The 24,714-nt window shown below is 34.1% G+C and overlaps 1 protein-coding gene across 9 annotated transcripts in view; it reads right to left on the bottom strand.

Annotated features, from left to right (window-relative positions):
* MACROD2 (mono-ADP ribosylhydrolase 2) overlaps positions 1–24,714 on the bottom strand; it is a 2,040,087-nt gene that overhangs the window by 1,930,254 nt on the left and 85,119 nt on the right. For all 9 annotated transcript variants that reach the window (XM_081290808.1, XM_081290809.1, XM_081290812.1 and 6 more), the window contains exon 3: positions 14,600–14,707. In XM_081290808.1, the coding sequence (XP_081146934.1) occupies positions 14,600–14,707 (108 nt within the window). The remainder of the gene's footprint in view (positions 1–14,599; positions 14,708–24,714) is intronic.

Genomic DNA, 24,714 nt, shown 5'->3' with positions numbered 1-24,714 from the left:
TTTCTAATGATTTCAATTATAATTTCAAAATTCTAATTTCTGAAATGTACTTCAGTTGAACAAATACATAAAAATAACATTTAATTTAATCAAGTAAAGGTGACTAAAGAAATTTGTATCAAATCAAAAATTTGTATCAGTGGCCCTGGGTTAGATACCCAGCACTAAAATTTTTTTAAAAATATTTCATCATATGCAGTCATACTGCCTGACTCACCTACATAAAAATTCAAATAATATACTTTAAGTTCTCTACATTAAATTATACCCATCTATTAGATGGTAATCTATCTGATCATATTCTAATCATATGTCACTATCTTCATTTTTATACAACTATAACAATAGTTAAAATATTTATCACTAAAGTAAACTAAATCTATTCTTTTCCTTGGCCATTGATTCATATAGATTACTACTAATATTGCAGAAACATGATTTTGTTTTAGAGTTTCAGAATTCCTGGATATAGGTCAAGTAAATACTATAAAAGTTAAAGTTGGTCATATACCCATCTTTCTGTGCATAAGATTTGAAAACACCCATAATAACCTTATGACATTCATATAAATGTCATTTTTCTAATATTAGAATCAAGATCAGTAAATAAGCATTAACTGAACATGTATATATACTAAGCACTCTGTGAAGTACTTTGTATCTCTTTTGATTTTCATTCTCTGGATTTTCAAAACAGCTCTGTGAAGCAGACCCTATTATTATCCCTAGTCTACTAATGAGAAAATGCAGTTCAGAACAGGTGAATTATTTGCTAAAGGTTATTTGAACAGGAGGTTGAAAAGACATAGTTAAAATCATAATTGATCTGACTTTAAGCCTTATATAATAACCACAATGTAAATGTACCTTTCCTTGGCATGTATGGGTAGAAAGAACTACTAAATTATAAATCAACCTTCATTAGTTTTCCTTTTAAAAAATCATTTTTCTGAAAAATCTTAATCTTTGACTAAAGCAACTCCTCTTTATTCTCCTAAAAACCTTTTGAGGATATTTTATTAATATATTTTTATTGGTGCAATACAATTAAGAGTGGGATTCACTGTGACCTATTTGTGCTTGAACATAAATGTCATTTCCCAGTACCTCTTCTTTCCCTGCCATCCTCCTCTCCCACCCAATTCCCTTCCTCTACTCTATTGATCTCCTTTCTATTTTATGAGATACTTGTTTTTTCTTTTTTCTTTCTATCTTCCCACTTATCATGATTTAAGTTTTGAGTTTTAATTTTGGTTACTGAGTTAACATGATGCTTCTCAGTTCCATCCATTTACCAGCAAATGGCATACTTTCATTCATTGTTTAAAAAATTTTTAGTTGTAGATGGACACAATATCTTTATTTTATTTTTTTTATTTTTATATGGTGCTGAGGATAGAACCCAGTGCTTCACACATTCTAGGCAAACACTCTACCGCTGAGGTACAATCTCAGCCCCAATTTCATTCATTTTTATGGCCGAGTCAAACTCCATTATGTACATATGCCAGATTTTCTTTATTCATTCATCTATTGACAGACAACTAGGCTGGTTCCATAACTTGGCTATTGTGATTTGTGCTGCTATAAATATGGGTATGCATATATTGCTTCTAATATGATGACTTTAATTCTTTGGGATAATATCAATGAGTGTATAAATATATTACTAGTTTTTTGAGGAGCCTCCATACTAATTTCCATAGTGATTGTACTAATTTAAAATCCTACCATCAGTTCCTTTTTCTCCACATCCTCACCAGCATTATTATTGTTTGTATTTGTTATGATTACCATTCTAACTGAAATGAGATAAAATGACAGGGTAGTTTTAATTAGCATTACCCTGAGAGCTAAAGATGTTGCGAATTTTTTCGTATATTTGTTGGTTATTTGTATTTCTTCTTTCGAATTTTGCTTAATTCACTTGCCCATTTCTTGAATGGGTTATTTGTTTTTTATTAGTTTTTTATGATTCATTTTTTGAGTGCTTTATACATTTTGGATACTAATCCACTGTTGGAAGAGTAGCTGGCAAATGTTTTCTCCCATTCTGTAGGTCCTCTCTTCATGGTCTCATTTCCTTTATTGTGCTTTTTAACTTGATGCCATCCCACTCACTGAGCCTTTGTTTTATTTCTGGAGCTTTAGGGGTTTTGTTAAGGTGTTCAGCACCTGCATCAATATGTTGAAGTGTTATCGTACATTTTCTTCTAGTTGCAAAGATTTTGCTCTAATTCCCAGCTCTTTGACCCATTCTGAGTTGACTTTGTTCAGGGTGAGAGAAAGGGATCTGATTCATTCTTCTATTCATGGATATTTGGTTTTCTCAGAGCCACTTGTTTAAAAGGCCATATTTTTCAATGTGTTTTGGTGACTCTCCAACCCATTTATGCTTGGAGAATTATCACTTTTTATTGTACAACCCACATCTACAAAATAATAAAAAACTATATCTCCTATAAAATATTTATCTGTGATTATGGTACAATTTAAGTTTTCTCTAATCACAGAATATTGAAACATAAATTAAGTGGATGTATTTTCCACTTATGATCTAGCAAAGACCAAAACTCTATGAACACATTTTCGTGCAAGATGATACAAGGACCTGGTCACTATAAAGAGATCATCCTATGTGGTGCTACATTAAGATGCTAGGCCAGCCGGATGTGCCCCCAAGTTACTGTAAACACCTACTATATACTGACAATATTGTAAATACATTTAGAAATAGAGGAGAAATGGATCTGTGTTCTGTCTGGGCTGAAGCCTTACAGAGAGAAGGTGGCAGTGTCAGGAAATAGAGAGGCAATTGGTAACATCAGGAATTTATTAAAAGAATATTTCAGAAGAAAAAGTCTTCATCATAATGGAAGTATTCTCTCAAAAAAAAATCATCAGAAATCTAGGAAAAGCACTTAAACTCTAAGGGCAAGAAGAGAAAAGCATGAGGCTGAAGATTTGAGGATGCAACTATTATCCTCTCCCAAAAAAAAAACAACTGAGGAAATACTATGTTAAAACTAAAGAATAAATATATACTTAACTGTATAACTGAAAACCACAAGGTAAGGAACTAATTATCCTACCCACAATGCACACAGGCAGAGTGTTTTTAAAAGTAAACATAGATATGGAGCCTAAAAATTCATCCTCTGCCTCAAAACTACAATTTATTCATCACAAGGATGAAACCAAAATAAATTAAGAAAAATTAATTTACCAGCTTTCTTGCACTTCCAAACAGAATATATGGTATATACTTTGTATACAATGAACCTATTTGCTTCTAGGCCTATTTTCTGTATTAGATCTAGCCAATCTCTACATGGAAAAAATAAATATAATCCACTCTCAATCCAAAATAGTGCCAATAAAGTTTACTAAAAGTCACAAAAGTTTTTAATCTTAATTCATCCTTGTATTTATCTGTCTAGGCCTACTGATGATAAATGCATTCTCTCATATATACTACAAAATTGAAACATATCTATAGATGAGAAAAAAATAATCTTACCATGTACAATTTTTTTTTTTTTTGGTACTAAGGATTGAGCCCAAGGACACTTAAACCACTGACCCACATCCCTAGCCCTTTTTGGTATATTTTTATTTAGAGACAGGTTCTTACTGAGTTGCTTAGGGCCTCAATAAGTTGCAAAGGCTGGCTTTGAACTTGCAATCCTCCTGCCGTAGCATCCCAAGCCACTGGAATTCCAGGAGTGTTCCACCATACCCAGCACCATGTACAATTCTTGCACTGGCGAGCAAGGTATTTTTATTTTTTTTTTATTTTTTTGCCTTTGAAAAGGTTTGGATTTAATCCTTTCATAATTAGAATAAACTATGAAAGATATGCCAATTATATTTCAATTGGTCATGTTTTCCAAATTTTCTCAGACTGCTTGACAGCACTTCAGTAAATGACCTGCAGTCAATTCAACTAATAGTGCAAGTTAAATTTTTAATGAAGGATTAAAAGATGAGATACTATTTGATAGACATGCTAATTACTAGGTATTTTTTATAAAAACTCCAAATGTATTGTTGGTTAATACTATTCCCTGGACCCAAATGTCAATATTCAATGGACCAAAATGTCAAGGAATTGTCTATATTTAATATAAATGGCTTGGAATAATATCATAGTATCTATATTAAAGAATTCACTACCTTAAACTCAAAAGGTATAGTAACAAAATTAAGTGCTTAAGGGAGTCCAACAATGGGGGGAAATATGAAATGTGAGATAAATAGTACAAAAAAAATGAATTAGAAGCTAAGGCAGCTGGGTACAGTGGCACACACCTATAATCCAAGTGGCTCTAGAGGCTGAAGCAGGAAGATTCTGAGTTCAAAGCCAGCCTCAGCAATGGCAAGGTGCTAAGCAACAGAGACTCTGTCTCTAAATAAAACACAAAATAGAGCTAGGAGTGTGGCTCAGTGGTCAAGTGCCCCTGAGTTCAATCTCCAGTATCAAAAAAAAAAAAAAGTTAAGGTAGCAAATACTTAGATCTGCATCAAAATACTTACTGGTTTAAATTGGGCACCATTTTCATTGCTATTGTAACTAAATTATCTGTATAAATTATAATATATACCTTTTGTGTTCATTAGTCAATGTTTTTTAAGTCATATTGCTATGGATTACTGACTGTAAATTATTTGAGCTCCTAAATGCACCACAATATGATACTTGCTGCCAAAGAAACTACAGTAAGCAGAAATAAACAAACATATCTAACGCAAAAGGACTCAGTTCTATGACAAAGTTCTATAGCATCTCTATAAGTAAATAGTGAATATAGACATACATAAATTTGCTTAGATTGGGAAGGCAGAAATTAAGATAATAAAGTTATAGTTAAAAATGAAACTGGACATGGGAACAAATTTTTACTCCTCACACTTCAGATAGAGCCCTAATATCCAGAGTATACAAAGAACTCAAAAAATTAGACAACAAGATAACAAATAACCCAATCAACAAATGGGCCAAGGACCTGAACAGACACTTCTCAGAGGAGGATATACAATCAATCAACAAGTACATGAAAAAATGCTCACCATCTCTAGCAGTCAGAGAAATGCAAATCAAAACCACCCTAAGATACTATCTCACTCCAGTAAGATTGGCAGCCATTATGAAGTCAAACAACAAGTGCTGGAGAGGATGTGGGGAAAAGGGTACTCTTGTACATTGCTGGTGGGACTGCAAATTGGTGTGGCCAATTTGGAAAGCAGTATGGAGATTCCTGGGAAAGCTGGGAATGGAACCACCATTTGACCCAGCTATTGCCCTTCTCGGACTATTCCCTGAAGACCTTAAAAGAGCGTACTACAGGGATACTGCCACATCGATGTTTATAGCAGCACAATTCACAATTGCTAGACTGTGGAACCAACCCAGATGCCCTTCAATGGATGAATGGATTAAAAATGTGGCATCTATACACCATGGAGTATTACGCAGCACTGAAAAATGACAAAATCATGGAATTCGCAGGGAAATGGATGGCACTAGAGCAGATTATGCTTAGTGAAGCTAGCCAATCCCTAAAAAACAAATACCAAATGTCTTCTTTGATATAATGAGAGCAACTAAGAATAGAGCAGGGAGGAAGAGCAGGAAGAAAAGATTAACATTAAACAGAGACATTAGGTGGGAGGGAAAGGGAGAGAAAAGGGGAATTGCATGGAAATGGAGGGAGACCCTCATTGTTATACAAAATTACATATAAGAGGTTGTGAGGGGAATGGGAAAATAAACAAGGAGAGAAATGAATTACAGTAGATGGGGTAGAGACAGAAGATGGGAGGGGAGGGGAGGGGGGTAGTAGAGAATAGGAAAGGTAGCAGAATACAACAGTTACTAGTATGGCATTATGTAAAAATGTGGATGTGTAACCGATGTGATTCTGCAATCTGTATTTGGGGTAAAAATGGGAGTTCATAACCCACTTGAATCTAATGTATGAAATATGATATGTCAAGAGCTTTGTAATGTTTTGAACAACCAATTAAAAAAAAGAAAAAAAATGAAACTGGAAAATGTGCCCTAGGTCAAATCATGAAGGATTTTGTACCATATACTAGGAGAGGACACTTCATGGAATAGGCAGTTGTTGAAAGGTTTTTGGTAGAGAAGTAACATGATCAAATATTACTAGAAAGATAACTCCAGGAGCAACACTAAAAAAAGCTGTGGTTCTTAAATATTAGGGATTGTATATATTTATGAAAATACACTGAGTCTTTCCTTTCTAGTGACATGGCAGACTAGCTATCAAGAAAAATGTCCAATATGTGTTAAATATTTTGAAAATATTTCAAACTTTTTTTAAGGCCTGAGCTGGAAAGAAATTAAATATGTTTACTAGAGACCAGACATGATAATAATGAGTGACTCCACAACAGGGTTAAGCAAGCACTAGCTATGGCATGTGCACTGTGACTACCTGCTGATCCCTGATAAAAATAAATGCTAAGAGATGTGGGGCATAGAGTTAGAAGGTCCAATATACATCTAACTAAAGTCCCAGAATGGGAAACACAGGGAAGGGAAAGAAATAATTTCAAAGAGACAATATCCAAGAATTTAACTGAATTATTAAATGACAGCAACATCAGATCTAGCAAATCAAAAATATAAATTACAAAAAGTATACCCCTAAGCATATTTATTATAAGGAAACTATAGAATATCAAAGACACAAAAAAAGACATAAAAGGCATTTCTAAAATTACCCAGGCACTCCTGAAATGTAATAAATTGGAGGAGATAATAGAAATTGGAGTAAACAAAAGTTTATACTCTGTAACTTTCTTCAAGATAGGAATAGTTAGAAAATTGAAATAGGATATTGAAACTGAAGTAGTAGCTCTTTTAAGGAGGAAGTCAAAATAAGAGGAAAACTCTACAGGAGAGAACTCAGAGAATGAACATTTCAGTCAACAAACTAGTATATGACAATAACTTTTTTCCTTATAATAACTTCTATAAGTTTATGTTTGAGACTCTCATTTCAATCAATTTAAGGAATGGGGAGTAGGACCAGAGTGATAGACCTCTGGTCTTTAGCCAGTAGTCCCACCAGTCCACCTGTAAGTGTTACCAAAAGTTCAGTGCTTGCCCCTGATGCCAATCCAATAACAAGGACAGGGTTTTGAGAAAAAGGAAAAACAAGTTTTGTTGCTTTGCTAGCAAAGGAGAAACAGGGACACCTGCCTCAGAGACTTTGATTCAGCCCATCAGAGGGAACAGGGGACTTTTAAAGAGGTGATTCAAAGGCTACATTTTGGTATCATCCCCATATCTGAATTATTTCTTTCCTGTGGAGGTGTGTGCTCAAAGATAGATAACTCTCCCTAGGAGGGGGAAGAAAGATAATTCTGTTTCCCTGAAATTAGGGAGGGGAAGAGATTAGGGAGGAAGAGGGAGAAAGGAAGAGAAAGAAACATGTTCATTTTAAAAATAAGTAGCAATGGCAAAGCAGCAAGGGCTATATTCAAAGCTTAAAGTGAACCACTGTTACATAAGAAGTCCCTGTTTTACAACTGGCAAGGCTAAGTCTGGCTATTCATTCTGTTACTTCCCAGATACTTTGGGCTAATTATGAATCATTACCCTCTTCCTTATATGTCAGAGCCTGAAAGTCTTAGAGTTCCATCTGCCTAAACAAACCATGAAGCTATTCTCCCTGTCTCTGAAGTTTTGCTTTCCCCTCCGGTCACCTTATAGGAAATGGGGAACAGTTTCCTTTTGCTCTCAGATACCCTAAACCTTAATGAAGAATATATATCCTTCCTGGGGCTGGTTTCAGAGAGTAAAATGTCAGGAAACCTGTTTCTAAGACTCCATCAACACATTGTTCTCAATTCCAAATTTTTCTCCTTTTAACATGGAAAAAAATTTTAAGTATTTATGTGTTTGTGGAGGATAGGGGAAATAACTGAATCTTGCTCTCATTCATGACATGTTATCCCCTCTCCCAAATCAGCTATTTATATCACAAGTCCTTTCCAATGTCCTCTGATTTCTACCATTGCATCCTTTTCTTGAAGTAATCAACATGGAACAGACTCAGTTCAATTTGAATGAGAACTAAGGGGAGGAAGAGGTGCAAGGAAATATACCAAGTGGCGAAGGAAAGGAGAATACTGAAAAGATGATAGGTAGGTAGGTAGATAGACACATTTTTCCACAAAGTATGAACAATTACCTGGAGGGAAGAGAAGGAAAGGAGGCTTTGATTTTTCAGCAAAAAATATACAAATATTCATGTTTTCTATCTGGCTATGAAAAGATACAGTTTTTCAGTACGAAATAAAGCTTCTCAATAATATTATAAGACTCAAGTAAAACTCATTAGCACTAGAAGAACTAGTCCTACAGTCAAAATGCAAACATATTTTAGGAGCATGAACTACCATTTTTACTTAATTTTTACTGCATGGCTACCTTCTTCCAAGAAAATTTTACATCAATTCACAATGAAAGTAAGATAAGATAAACTTAATGAATTAAAACAAGATAACAGGGAAATGAGGCAAGGAAAGTAACATGAAAGCAGAAATAAGATACGACAAATCATACACAAATCAAATCCAAGAATTTAACTAGAAATGAACAATAAATTTGGTTCCAAACTTTTTATTAATCTCTTGACAATAGGAAATAATTGAGATTTGACTCCAAACCGGCCACAGGGGATTATAGACACCTTCTGGTAAATTCCAGATCCAGACTGCTGAATTCAGATCTCAACTCTGCCAATACCGGCTATATATCCTTGAGTGAGTTACTTAACCTCTCTGAGGCTGTTTCTTCCTTGTTTAAACCTGGCTCTTAAGCAATTGTAAAGATTTAGCATACGATAGCTCTCAATACTTCTTCCCACACATATTTATATAATTAATATGTTAACTTAATCTTTATGTTTCATTTTAGTCTCTCACTTGAGTTTTAATCTTACATTTTCCTATCTACAGCTGTGTTTCTTACACTTATATATGAGCATCCTGTGATCTTCAAGTTCCCCACAAATGTTTTTATTATTGTGTGATTTCATTTTGGTGACAATCTTATAAACCCCTTACAGCCAAATGTAGACAAACATTGAGTTACTCGCCTTTGCATTTATAATCACATTGGCAACAAGTAAAGATCAAATAATGTCAAATGATGTGCTATGCCAGCAAAAGTATATGCAGAGAGTACAGGCAACCTCCTAAAATTGGAAGGATGAAGGAGAGGGAATCCCAATTTCCAACAGGAGATGACAGTTGATCTGACATGCAAGGCATACTTGAGGCATTGGGTTCAATCCCTGGCACCAAATAAAAATAAAAATAAAGGTATTGTGTCATCTACAACTAAAAAAGATTTTTTTAAATAGTTTCATCTTTGAATTTGGTCTTCCCTTAAATTTATCATTCCCCAGTTTATCCTTCACAAAAGGATCTTTCTGACACATAATCTGTAATGCATCTTTCCCCTCTGAAAAATTCTTCGAAGATGCCTCATCTTCTTTGATTAAAAAATACATAATCCTATGAAGGTGACACAGGAAGCACTTCCTAATCTAGCCCCTGACTGTATTTGCTCCCTGCACACTCAGCCACGTGTGGTTCCCTATGTGCACGATGTGTTTTGCCTGTTCCCTTGGGTTATGTTCTTTTCTCTATTACCCAGGGCACCTTAAACACAGCTCTAATAGAGCAATTTATCATGCAAATGGCAACTGTTAACTTATTTTCTTTACCTCCACTGTTTAACCCAGTTCTTGACTTATAAATAAGAACTCAATAAATCTATGCTGCTTCTTTTGTCAAGTAAAAGTTTCTTACTCTTCAATTTAGGTGGCACTTGAAATTTTGTTAGCTTACCCCTAAAGATTTAAGGATGCATACCAAAGTGTTTTCAAGCATCATGAGGTAATTAATTTAAAAGTGTGAATTTCACATGGAAAAGGCTTAATTTTTTTCCTAGAAAAATACTGCTTGTGAAATACAATTTTCATAATCTGTACAATGCATATACATAATTCATAATTGAAAATACCACTCTGTTACATAGTCAAAAGTACTTTATTTAAAATTAGAGATAAAATAGGGTCAAACTTAAAGTACATATAGATCAGTGTCAATTACACATTAATTACACAAATTCATGTAAAAATAACTGGTGTTTTAAATGCTCAGGAAGAAAGCAGCTGCTGTCTTGAGTACCACTGTTTTACACTAAGAAAAACTCATTCAGTGCAATAGAAAAATAATGCTTATAAATGTGGAAGGAATTCTCCATCTTCTCTACTAAGTTGAGTTATTTGGGAAAAGAAATCAGTGGTATGAAATCTATTCAGTATCTACATGTTAGTAATTATGAAAGCTAAAATATATCCCTGGATTCAATCCCTAGTATAAAAAATAGTTCTTTATCTGGATTGTATGGTAGTTAAAAAAATTTATACATGGGACTAAAATATATATATGTATTTTTATATACATATGTGTGCATGTGTGTATATGTATGCACACACACACACACACACACACACACACACACTCACAAATGTAAGTTAAAATGACGAACAATGGGGTGGGGATACAGCTCAGTTGGTAGAGTGCTTGCTTTACATGCACAAGGCCCTAGGTTCAATCCCCAGCACACACACACATACACACACAAATGTAAGTTAAAATTATGAACAATAGGCTGGGGACACAGCTCAGTTGGTAGAGTGCTTACCTTACATGCACAAGACCCTAGGTTCAATCCCCAGCACGCACACGCACACACACACACACACACACACACACACACACACACACCAAAAAAAAAAAAAAACGATGAAAATATATAATCTAGGTCTAGACGATAGTTATATACAAATACCAATTTCTTGGGTTTTATATTGTATCATAGCTTACAAAATATCACTACTGTAGGAAGTTTACATGAGTATAAGGGAAGGCTACATAGGACTCTAATAATTAATAATTAATAATTAATTTCCTATAATTATTTCAAAATAAAAATTTTGCCAAAAAATAGTCCTGGAGAGAATCTGAATTTGAGCCTAGGTCTGCCTGATTCTCAACTAGTACTACTTCCCTGCTACCATGACACCTACAAAAACTATTTTATGAAAATATAATCACATGAAAAAAGAATGTATAGAAGGATTATCCCGGATAACATTTAAAGAAGTTTAAGAAAATTTAAAATGTACTTTATTAGGAAAAAGTTTAAAATATCAAATTATTCCATTTGTAGCTACTAAGACCAAGTGTTTCAATGTTCTAATGTAGTCCTGGAAAGAGAATCTTAGAAATCTAATAAAAAGTGATGACTGGGCTGCTCTCGCACTATGGCTGGGAGGCACTGCCTCTCACTCACCTCTTACTAGAGGCAGCTCTAGAGTTTCCTGTCGTGTTACCTTGTTCATCTGAAAGGTTAACAGCTGTGCCTCTCCTCCCACACCAGGTAAACAAATTGCACACCAGCAAGCTGTAACTAGAGTCATTACGCTGTACACTTGGCATCTCTTTCCCATCAACCCAGGAACTTCCTGATGAGGTTGTCCTTGTGATTTACAGAACATGGCTAGATGACAATTATCACAGCCAGAAATATAAGCTAAAGATGCCAAAGGGAAGTGAACAAAAGTTGCTATTATCTGTAGATCAATTCATTGTATGGAATCTATGTAAAATTATACATACAAGGAAGAGCAAGATAAAATGTGAAAGAATCAAAAGAGTTAATCATTTCATTTTCATTTCAATTAAAATTAACTATAATGGTTTTTATCAAATAAATAATTTTTAAAACCAGAACCAAATCATTTCACTGTGTAAAGTCCCAAGTGCTAAATATGCTACTGGTCATGGGTACTACAAATTCAATTGTATCTAGTTCATTTTCACAAATATATAGTATCAAATAAATTTTAAGAATATAAGGATAGGACATTGTTTTTCCAAGTGACACAGAAAACAAAAAAGGTACCATTTTGTGCCTCAAGGGGGAAAATACAGATACGGAGTTAACAAAAGCCAAAAAATATCATATTTTGATATTAAGTGTACTAACATGGCAAATTTATGTTATATTAATAACAAAAAAGAGAAAACTCATGAGATTTGTCTTCAAGTCTTCAAGTATTCCAAAGGAGATAGATGTCGTCAATTGTACTACACAGGGCAAAACTAGATATATAGTTGTTTTGGTTTTGTTTTCATTTTTCTCCCATACATATATATATATATACATACACACACACACACACACACACACACACACACACACACACACATATATATATATATACACACACACACAAATAGAGATGTGTATTTAAATATTATAAAATTAAAGCTCAACTATTTACAGAATTTCAGTTATAATAAATCATAAATGACTTGTTAACTGTGGAAATGCCTAAACAGAACTCCATACTGGAGAGGAGATATGAGACCCTTTCCAAGAACCTATCCTCCCCAGAGGCCCCAGAGGTCAAAGCAAAGCATCTTGATACCCAGGGCCACAAAATAAACAGTCCATAGGGATTAGATATAAGGAAGCCCTGTAGCCTGTGAAGTGACTTGAGGATGACATTTTATCCAAAAGGAGTGAGACATAGAGCACGGAGATTAAATGACCCAGACTACTTTCTCAAGAAAAATTTTACATTTTAGAGAAGCAGCAGAAGCAACAGAGAAGAAAGGAAAAACAGGGGCATTGGAATAAAAAGAGGAAACAGCACTTATTATGGCAAAGCTGCTACATAAAAAGTAACCAATACCCAACTGAGGGAAGAACAAGCTGACTAGGCTTCCAGCCTTCTAGCTAGGTCCCCAGAACTGTGGAATGTGTTCTAGGAAAACTTGATTTCACCTACCAAGGCATTTTCCTACTACCTTGTGTAAATTTACTCATCAGAAGAAATCTCTTTTTTTCCCCCTTGGTTTTTGGTTTTCTTTTGTTTTGTTTTCATCTTCGTTTTTCTCCCTTTTGTTTTAAGCCCAGGGCCGAGGACCTAACATAGGGCTTCGTATATGCTACGCAGTAGCTCTGCCACTGAGCAAAATCCCCAACCCTCATCAGAAGGAATCTTTAGACAATGCTGAACTTTATCTGAACCCCATACTCCTGGAAAAATAATGACAGTCAAGAAATTACTCACCTTTTCATATTCTGAGAAATGGCTTACTGCAAAGAACCATTCTTCCTAATGACTTAAATAAAAGGCCAGACACAGACCCTCCAAATTCCCATTCTTTATCTCATACATGATCACCTCAACTGTTTTCATTTATTATCTGGTTGGTCAATGTCTGGGAACTGGACTTTACCAAATTTTACTCAGGTTTCTTACTTTGGCCCACACTTCAGCAATGGAAGGTCAACAACTCTTCTTTAATGGCTCCTGCCAGGAATCAGCTGACCTCAGGGAATATTACTGTGCAATCACACCTCTTCCCATTCCCCCACACCCATTTTCTTCTAGCCTTCTTTATTTCCCCTATAAAACAAAAGTCCTTTTCTGCTTAACCCTGGAGATGCTTATAGATCGCAAGGTTAAAATGGTTTTCCCTTTTGCAATTTTCTTCCTCCCCACATGGCAATCATCCTACCGTCCTATGTTAATATTAATAGTCTTTTGGGTTAAAGCCTCTCCTTATCTATGCCCAAATTTGTTTTTATTTGATAATTTCAGTCTGTAAAGGACCTAACTTTACAAAATACAAATTAAAGCCATTAAATATCCTCATATTTATTCCTTTTATTTTATAGATTCGAAACTATTATGTCTTTCTTGATATATGACCTCATTATAAAATACATGGAAACATAGACCATCATAAATAACATGTTATATTTCCCCAATGTTCAAATAGAAAAATTAGACTATTAATTATTAAAACAAACTATGATTGCTAATAAAGCATTTCATAATGAAAATGAAAATCTAAAACCACACAACTAAAGTTTTGAAATCAAAGAAATCATTTCTTTTTTAATTTTTTTTTTAATTGTAGATGGACACAACACCTTTATTTTGTTTATTTACTTTTATGTGGTGCTGAGGATCAAATCCAGTGTGTCACACATGCTAGGCAAGCACTCTACCACTGAGCTACAACCCCAGCCCCAAAGAAATAATTTCTTCGGGTTTTACTTTTATATGATATAGTTAAATCATCTCGTTACCACCTGTTCAACATGAAAATAGCTTAAGGAACTTGTGTTCACTTTGGCCAGTTATTAACTCAAGCATGAAACTAAAAATCATACAGTTGCTAAAGTTACTTCTGAAAGATTTTCTGCAACAATTTTCCACTTCTCCAGTGATCCAGAACCCCAGTCTCAACTTAGTTTCTCTCACTCTAGAAGGTATTGCAGATAGCACATTAATTGTGGGACATATATAAAATAAATCCTCAATGTTTTTAACTCCAGAAAGAAAATACATGACATTTCCATACCAGAAAGGATATTTTTCTAAGTTACTTCCATTTCTGTTTATGAAAAATATTTTGAAATAATATTCATATAATAAAATATATCACAGAAAAATGAACTACTCACCCGCATTGACTATAGCATCTATCTCTAGCAATGTGATGTCACCTCTATACAGAGAAACTTTTTCACTCAAACTTTTCTTCATCTGTAATGTTTCCTGAGTATTTTCTTCTGTAATAAAAGGGATACATATTAATAGTAATATCATAAATTTAATTGACAACATTTAAATCAAGACAACTATAAGAATCAATATGGATTATTCTCTGCTACAAAAGACAGTGGAAATAAGTATTTAAATACCAGGAATAAGTTTATTATGTATTTATTTTATATTCTTCGACTAAATGCACTATCATGCACATACTGGGCATTTGCTATATTTTGGCAAGTTATTCAATATTTGCTATTACACATTTATTATTATTATTAAAATGTCCATTTTAAGATAAAATTATGTACCACTACATTCACAAGGAAATAAGAAAAAAATGTGCAAATATGAAGAAAAAATAACTTTTTTGTGAAGGAACTTATTTCTGTTTTTTCCAGTTACTTAAAAAGCACCCTTGAAAAAAATATTTAGATGAGCCCCCACACAAAAAAAAATAAATAAAATAAAAGGGTCAGCTCTTTGCTAATCTAAAATAACAAGCTATCCCTCAGGACATATTCAAGAACATCTGAATTTGTAAAATTGTCCTTCTAAACAAGTTGGATTTAACCTTTCACTCTAGAGGACACTGTTAGATACGAAAGAGAAATAGTTCTACCCAACACACAACAGCCAGCAAGTTGGTGTACTTAAAATAAGTAAAAAACTTTAGATTCTAAAATTATATATTTTTTTAGATATTTCAGAGAAATACTACAAATTTTGAATTGTCATTTATTTTTGACAAATAGCAATGTTAAGACAAATTAAACTTATTAAACAAAGATGTATGAAGTCAATGTTTTTAAATATATTAAATTGCTATGCATAAAAGGCTTTTTAAATATAATTCTAGGGAAGCAGATTTATAAACTCAACTTTTAGTATTTATGATCTGTACAAGTCTTTTCATGAAAGAAGACAATACTATTCATTTACTAACAAACACTCAGATGCAATTTTGAAGTATATTGGAGGTTAGAAGTGATAGGTTATTAAGTAACCCATATTGTCTTTGGGACCCATCAGACAATGAAAACATTGGCTAGGACTAAGGAAATAATTTTTGGCCATTAAAGTGATCCTTCCTGTCTTTGCCTACAAAGCATTCCATTCTTAGCAACCATTTCTCTTCTTAAAAGATTCTAATCAAAATATTCACTGGCGATAATAATAAGGAGGAGGAGAATATTGTGAGAAAATTGTTTGTTAAGGGAATAGAGAAGAATACAACTAGAGATATGAAAAATTGTGCTCTATATGTGTGATAAGAATTGTAATGCATTCCACTGTCATGTATAAATTTTAAAAAAAGAAAATGAAAATTGGGTCAACTAATTTACAAAAAAAAAAAAAGGAGATGGACTTTAAGAAACTTCAAAATATAAAACATCCATAGTTGAGCTGACTACTTCATGGACTCCTACAGTACTATTTTTCTCAGTCAGGAACAGACTTTACTCCCAGATTCATGTTCAGATTTCTAGTTCTGCCAATGAACAGCTGTGTGAGCTCAGATAAGTAATTTATTCTCTCCATACTTCAGTGTGTACAATACTCCTTCACAGTAAACGTGAGTTCATTACATTTAGAATAGTGTTTGCCCCATTATAAGCTATCAACAAAATACCACCTTCTTTTTAACAAAGGTGACAAATATTGTGTCAGCATCCATATTCAGCATATGTGGATCACAGTTATTTTTTCAAAATGTTATTTTGAATAAAATGTCAATACACCTATTAATATTATTCCCTATTATTTAAAGAGATATTTTGTTTGTGCCATTAAAATTGTCAATACCTAGCCCAATGACAAAAATTCTAAGCCACAGCAAGACCTTGAGACTCATATCCAATCAGTTCCTATTTTCATGACTTTAACCAATTAGAAAGTCCTGGATTTTTCTGACAATTCTAGATACTTGAATCACCATAAACCTAGAAATTATAAAAGATTTCTCACTGAAGAGTTTCAGAATTCCATTCAGCATTAAATTGGCAAGCAAATCACAAATCAAAGCAGAACATTTAATTCTATTTGACAGAGTAATTAGATTTCTAAGCCATTCTCTAACTGCTTATAGCCCTAAAAAGTATTTATTCATTTTCTCATGAAGTCTTTTACATAACACTATATTTTAGTGATATGATTTTAAACATATGTGACCATAAATCATATACTTCTTCATCCAAAAGTAAAGAAATTATTAACAAAAGGTATTGGAAAGCATCAAAATTTAAACCATTATATCACAGTTCAGGTTTGGTTGGTTGATTTCTTAATCTTTCATCAGAAAATTTAAATTGAGCCCAAAGTAAAGGATCAAACAATTCAACATGAATAAATACAAACTGTTATCATTTATCATTCAAGTAAGTTACTCAAAATAGTCTTTAGGAAAAGTGTCAGCATCATTCTTTACATAGAATGCCAAAGAAGCATGTCCATACTATACTTACAGGCTGCAATTTCATGGTATTAGGAATTGTTAGCACTTCCTTTGACAATAAATCAAAAACAAATAGCATATTTTTGACCACCAACTGTTCTCGGTGACTATAAAACATAAATTACCACTGAGAGGTCACCTCTTTTATTTGCATTGCAATGCACACTGTATTTTATCAGCACTAATCTCATTATATCTTCTCCCATATCCTCAATTTTCCAACAAAAATGTGTACACAAAGCCAGGTGGGTGGTGCCCACATGTAATTCCAATGTCTTGGGAGGCTGAGGCAGGAGGATTATGAGTTCAAAGACAACCTCAGTAACTTAGCCAGGCTCTAAGCAATTTAGCAAGATCCTATCTCTAAATAAAATATATATAAGAGCTGGGATGTGGCTCGGTGGTTAAGTGCCCCTAGGTTTGAGCCCTAGTACCAAAAAATATGTATATACACAAAGCAGCAATTCAAATTTTGCATCACTGGTTTATGTAAGTTGAAAGATCTGTTAGTTTTGCTCTTCTAGATTGTATACTATTGATATTGTCCAAAAAAACAGAGCTAGACATTAGTAGAAGCAATAAAAACAGATTTTTATTTATTTATTTATTTATTTTTGTAACCAGTCCTTTTTATTTTTTGAGACAGGATATCACTAAGCCACAAAGGCCTCACTAAATTGCTAAGGCTGGCTCTGAACTTTCGATCCTCCTTCCTCAGTCTCCCAAATCACTGGGATTACAGGTGTGGGTCATCACACCCAGCTTTAAAAACAGATTTATTCAGAACTAAAAAGGAAGAAAAGGAGAAAACCTTCAGTATAGAATATGCTCAATTCCAAATACTACAAGAACAAGTAGGGATTTATAGCCAAGGAACAAGACTGGAGCGGGGGGGGGGGGGGGGGGGGGGGGGGGGAGGGTGTAGGGGAGATCAGTGAATGGAAAATTATAGGGTTGACTAAACAGACCTAACAGGATTCTTGCTGAAGGCAGGCAACTTTATATCAGACTGTCCAGTTCAGCTTCCAGGAATTCTAGGGCTAAAGGAAAGTTTTAGTTTTCAATAAATGCCAAGTCAGGAGGGCAAAAAAATTGGAAATGTTAATTTGGAGAATTTAGTCAACTATGGGAGAAACGAGAAGAACTAACAAAATATATATGATAGCAGGATCCAGTCAATTTATAAGCTGATATAAATGAACAGGATTAGAACTTAATAACTCACAAGTGTACAGTATTGTTTTCCATTGAAACATAAAATTTCTCTCTACAATTATCTTCCTTTTTTTACTGTTATTTACAAAATAGGTCTGGTCTCATTATATTCAGCCTGATTATTTACTTAATAGCAGCAAGAATAATAATTGATCATTTAGGGCTTTAGGTTTGTTTTGCTAAAATTTTTTAACAAGAATCTCTGATTAGACTTTTAAAAGCCTCTCAAAGAGTGAAAGCTAAGCCACAAATTCAACATCAGGATATTCCCATGTTAAATACAGATTTTTCTCCTAGGTTCCCCAAATATCCTGTTCCCTGGGCCTTCTAGCAAGTGGCTTTCCTTACTTACCTGTAATGTTGGCAGCCCTAGAAGCGTGGTACTAGGACAGTTTTTCCAAGAGAATTTTGTAAGCATTCACTTTACAAAATCAACCTTGGTGCTCAAAAGTGTCTGGACACATCTGATTCAATGCATCATTCTCAAATATAACATTCCATCCAAACACAGATTATAAACCAGTTTTTCCAATCATGCCAAGGAGAACAGATTCTTACTGAACTGAGACAAATAATTGTATTGCCATGAAAATAAGAATACTCAATTGTATTCATCCAAATTTGAAGAGATCAGGTAAAGAGAAAAGATTAATATTTCATTTCTTTTTACAAAAGCATATTTTGTAAAACAGGATATTTGGGGACCTAGGAGAAGAATTCATACAAATCTATATTTAATAAGCTATAGCTAGGTTGAGAGAGGAGAAAATAGGTTCTTTGGGGGGAAAAAAAAACAAAACTAAAAAACATTAAAAGCCAGATGTGGTGGTGTACTCCTGTAATCTCAGCTACTCAGGAAGTTGAGGCAAAAGGGCCACAGGTTTAAGGTCAGCCTGGGCAACTTGGCAAGACCTTGTTCTAGGTTCAATCCTCAGCACTGAGAAAAAAAAAAAAACCTAAGTTAGAAAAAAAAAAGATGTAATTTGCAAGGGAATTGGTTATTTCTGTGGCATACAACATTTAAGCAAGAGCTAGAATTATGACTGATAGCCTGATGGCATAAGATATTGGAAAATTTCCATAAAATTTATACAATTTCTGAAGTATCTGAAGTATTTATGGTAATAATATTTCCTCATACAACTATCACCTGAGAAAGGTTAAACATCACTTCTTATTTGACAATGTTTCTGTAAGGAGCATCTGCCATAGACATGCTGGGACACGCTGGGACTCACTAAGTTGCTAGCCAGAAGGAACAACAGCCATTTAACTGCTTAGTCATGTCTGCTTGCAATTGATAAAGAGGTGTAAAGGGCACTAGCCATAGGCATGCTTAGCAATGACAGGTTACGAATGATAAGGAGCACAGCTCCATGAACATGCGAAAATAACATGCCTAGTTGCAATTACATCACCTCACTGGACATAACCAATGGATGCTGACTTTTACTGGGTGTAACCAATCACCAACATACACCACCAACTTGGAATTGTATTTAAATTGCTGGTCCTGCCACACTGAAGAGTTTTGCTACAACGCCATCAGTGAGATTGGCAACCTTGCTGTCCATCCCTGGACTTACTCCACCATTCCCTGACGTCCAGCCATCAGCTGGAGAGAACCACCAGACAAGGAAGAGAAGTCATGTGGCATCGGAGGTATTTTGGAACTGTGGTTGCCCTAGGATTGTGTGATTTGCTTATAGTGTTTAGTTAATGAGCAATGAAAGCTGGTTGGGGTACTCTAGTATACACAACACTTTTGCATTAATTGTTTATCTGCTTATAGTGTTTAATTAGTGTGCACTGAATGCTAGTTGGGGTGTTCCAGCACACCCAACACTTTTTGCATTGTTTATATTTGATGAATGGTGTGATCAAATATACATTTGCATTTAAAGACAATCCACCTCTGAGTAAATAGCGCCACTTGCGACAGTTTCCCATACATTTTAATACATATATTTAAAAACTGTATATTTTACAAAGTGAAAGAAAAATTTTCCAGGGGCCCTCTGGGAAATACAAGTTCAGCAGAGTTCAAGATTTCACTTAGGATTTAATTTTAGAAAGCTGTCAAAAATGTCAAACAATTTGAATACTTGATTAAATAGGGTCACAAATCACTATGAAACAATACTTGAATTCTATTGAACAGAGATGCCAAAAAAAACTAGCAAATATTTCATAAGACAAATAATCTTTGTTCTATTTGAAAATTACTAAGAGGATAAAGAAAAACTTTTTATATTCTATTATTTATAATAGATCAATAATCCAAGAAAACTTTGTTTTTATAAAGAAAACCAAACTCCAGTTTTACATCAGTAAGCTACTAGACTCATTTCATTTAAATTTTAAAAATAAATCCATTCACCTTAGCCAACTTCACAAATAGAAAGTTACTTTTGTGTAAACCTTCTACATCCTTCCATATCTATTCAGGTTTTATTCTATATTTTTCTTCTTTCTCATTCTAGAATAACCAGTCATCTTATTTTAAAACAAAATCACTCTCATTTTTCCTTAAGAACAAAAATATCCTTCATACTTTACATATTGTTTCTTTTTTAGTAGTGTGTGTGTGTGTGTGTGTGTATCTATCTCCAAAGCCATCACTAACTCTCAAAAAAATTCACATTTGCCCTTAAATGTATATGCCTCGCTTCACTCCAAGGCATGTTTCTCTTGAGATAATCCACATTCTCTCTTGAATGTGTATCGCTTTCCTAAATAAATCTCTGTGTCTAAAAGGCACAAGCTGAAATTCTTTTCCATCACATACACAAAGAAGCCCATGCATCCTAAGTCAAGGTCCTCCTCTCCAGGAACTCTTTGGACCTCCTCCAGGGAGAGTTTAACGAAGTGCATACAGCTGACAAATACAAAATTGGGATTTGAGCCCAGGCAGCACATGTTCTTAACCAATATGCAATGGAGGTTCTCATTTGTCTATTTAATAACAATGGTTTTCTAGATTGGCTACTTTGAAAATAAAGCAAAAGTTTCATATCATATAGCACACCAGGGACTACAGAACTACATAATAAAGATAAATTTGCAGACAAGAATCATGTATCTTTTATTTATGTTTTGTCTTTTATTTATTTATGCAAAATAACCAAACTTGCAGATTCATTTGTCCCAACATGTGTTCTATTTGTACTGACCTTATTGTGATTTCTGGCATACAAGTTACTATTTTACCTCTATTTTAAAGGCACCAGTTAACCACTTTAGAAATGGATTAATTCATTTTCTAAGGTAGAAATATGATGCAATTCTATTGTAATAATAACAATAAAAGCAAATCTAATCAAATACACAATAAGTCAATAATGGCATTAAGATAGTAAAGAGAAACTATTAACTGAATCTTAATTGACATGAACTGACATTAATTGACATGACCAATACTGTGCTTATGTCAAAAACATTAACTTTTTAAATGATTATTGAGAATATAAAAGAATTTTCATAAAAATCATAACTACATTTTACATTTCAAACTTTGTGAATATATTTTTAAAATGGTTTCATCATTTTCTTTTTGCAATGGTCAAACCATCTGGAAGATACCTGATAAAAAGTTAATATTGAAATGTGGGTGCTCAGACCACACTTTGGAAGACAAAGAGGCTGGGGAATATTCACACAAAGTGCCTGGGAATTCTAAAAATTCATATTGTCCCCTACATTAGCATTCCTGCATTTTAGTATCCAATGGCATGATATAGAGAAGGCACAATGAGTACAAATGAGTTGTCTCATGATACCACAACAAGGGTACTGTAGCCAATGGACATTTTTCATTCTGAAGATGCCTAAAACGTCAGTTTAGTTTTAATCCATCCAAGAGGATTAGATTAAAATTAATACTCCCTCTCCCTTAAAGAAAAAGCAGATAAGTAGGAAAATACCATGCCATGAAAGCAAAAACAAAGAAAAATCATGAAAATATCTATAGAAATAAAATTAAATTTATAAACAAGATGAGCAGAAAAATAATTTTGGCTTAAGAGGCTGTAAAATCTACAATCAGGGAACCAGAGGAATTCCAAAAAGGCAGGCTGTGTTTCTGAGCTATCTCTTAAATCCAATCAGCCTGCTGATCTCCACACCTCTCTCTTATATCATCATACCTGGCCAATAGCCAACATACTTGCTGTTCCAGATTCCTCTCATATACATACATACACAAATCTCCATACGCCAGCATATCTACTCATTCTCAGATCTACAGTTCTTGCTGGGAGTGGTGGCTCACGCCTGTAATCCCACCAGCTTGGGAGGATGAGGCAGTAGGATCCATGGTGAGTTCAAAGCTAACCTCAGCAAAGGCAAGGCACTAAGCAACTCAGTGAGACCCTGTCTCTACATAAAACACAAAATACGGCTGGGGATGTGGCTCAGTGGTTCAGTACCCCTGAGTTAATTCCCTAGTACCTGAAAAAAAAAGTATAGTCCTTTTAGGTTTTATAGATGTTACACTAGAAGACTAACTCTAAGCTGGAGGTTAGCAACTTCACTTTTGTACTGAATCTTCAATGCTTCCTCCTTCTCCTCCCCTTTCTTCTTGTATCAGTTAGATTTTGTTATTCAACAAACCCTTCAAAAACTTACTTAAAGCAACATTGGTTTTATTATTGTTCATTAGTCTGCTCTAGACCATATCACTCAAATCTGGCTGGCAATCAACAAGCTGGATACTCTTGGGAGCTTTAGTTGGAATGGCTTTTCTTGGCCTCCCATGGCCTCTCATTGTCCAATATGCTAGCCTGGGCTTGGTTTGGCATGACAAAAGAATTCAGATACCAATGTGCATGCATTCTTTAAATCTCTGCTTGGGTCATGTTTTTTGTAGTCAAAGCAAATCACATGAAAAAAGTCCAACGTTATTGTGGAAAAGCAATAAACAAGAGCATACACAGGAAAGTATGATTCTTTTTTGCAGTCTTTTTTGACCCAATTTACTAAACATGTTCTGAATTAGATTTTCTGCATCCTTGGTCCCAATATTAGTTTGATTGCAGTGTTTTTTGATGTGAAAGCATTTATTTGAGACATTTTGATTTTATAGAAACCTGGTTTATACTGGGTTTGGTTCTTTTTTTAAATGCCACTTCAGTATTTATCTTCTATTTCCACTAGATTTCTAATAGATACTTTGGATTTATACTCATTAATTTTTTGAAGTTCTGCTGTAGAAATCTAACATAAAAATACCTGTGGGAAACAAGAAGGCAACATAAGAGAATGAGACCAGATTGGTTTAAAAATAAACAAAATGTACTATGGTATAAATTGGAAAACAAAAAAAATGCCATATCCAAAGGATGTAGCCTCAACTTACGTGTCATATAAGGATGTGGACTTTGTGTTTCCATACCACCTTGTTTTTCAAGAAAAATAGGAAATATAAGTTTTAATGTGAAGTCTCCTAATTTTAAATATTAAAATCTAAATTTTTAAATGCAATATATTTTTCAGTGGCAGGGATCAAATCAAGGGCCTTGTGCATGCTAGGCAAGTACTCTCCCACTGAGCTATAGCCCTAGCCCCCAAATAAAATTTTAAATAAAACAAAGATAGTGTTTAAGCTAAAGAAAATTGTGGCATATTCCTATATGTACATAGAAAACTTATGTCTGATTCATTTTATTGTCTTTCCTATTCCAAATATGAGTTCTTGAATTGAAGGTTTCCTTCACTCTTTTTTATTTTGTTTTTGTTTTTTGGAGTACCGGGGATTAAACTCAGGGGCACTCTTTGTCAGGGTTAGTTTGTAGCCCAAGGTGAAAAGAATGGGGATCTGCTGCTGAGATTTTTCATTCAAGGAAGTTCTATGAAAGGTGAAAGAGAGTTTTTAAGTAGACTGCAAAACTGGAATAGCATAGCATGCATATGAGAGAATGCACAAGCACATAAGGGAGTTCACTGTATCTTCAAATAACAATGAAGCTGGATGCATGCCTATAATCCCACCAGCTTGGGAGGCTGAGGCAGGAGGTTCTCAAATTCAAAGCCAGCCTCAGCAACAAGGAAGCCCTAAGCAATTCAGTGAGACTCAGTCTCTAAATAAAATACAAAAAAGGCCTAGGGATGTGCCCCAGTGGTTAAGCGCTGCTGGGGTCAATCCTCATATCAAAATAAATAAATAGGGCCTGAAGTTGTGGCTCAACAATAGACTCTGGGTTCGATCCTCAGCACCACATAAAAATAAATAAATAAAATAAAGGTATTGTGTCCAACTACAACTAAAAACTAAGTATTAAATAAATAAATAAATACACAAATAACAATGGAGCCATATATATGTCCTAATTCTATCCTCTTTTCCTATAAAATAAGGTC

This window comes from Spermophilus citellus, assembly GCF_964194105.1.
Source record: "Spermophilus citellus genome assembly, chromosome: 4".
NCBI classification, from domain to species: domain Eukaryota; kingdom Metazoa; phylum Chordata; class Mammalia; order Rodentia; family Sciuridae; genus Spermophilus; species Spermophilus citellus.
Note: the sequence above shows the minus strand (reverse complement) of the source record. Positions and strands in the feature narration are given on the sequence as shown.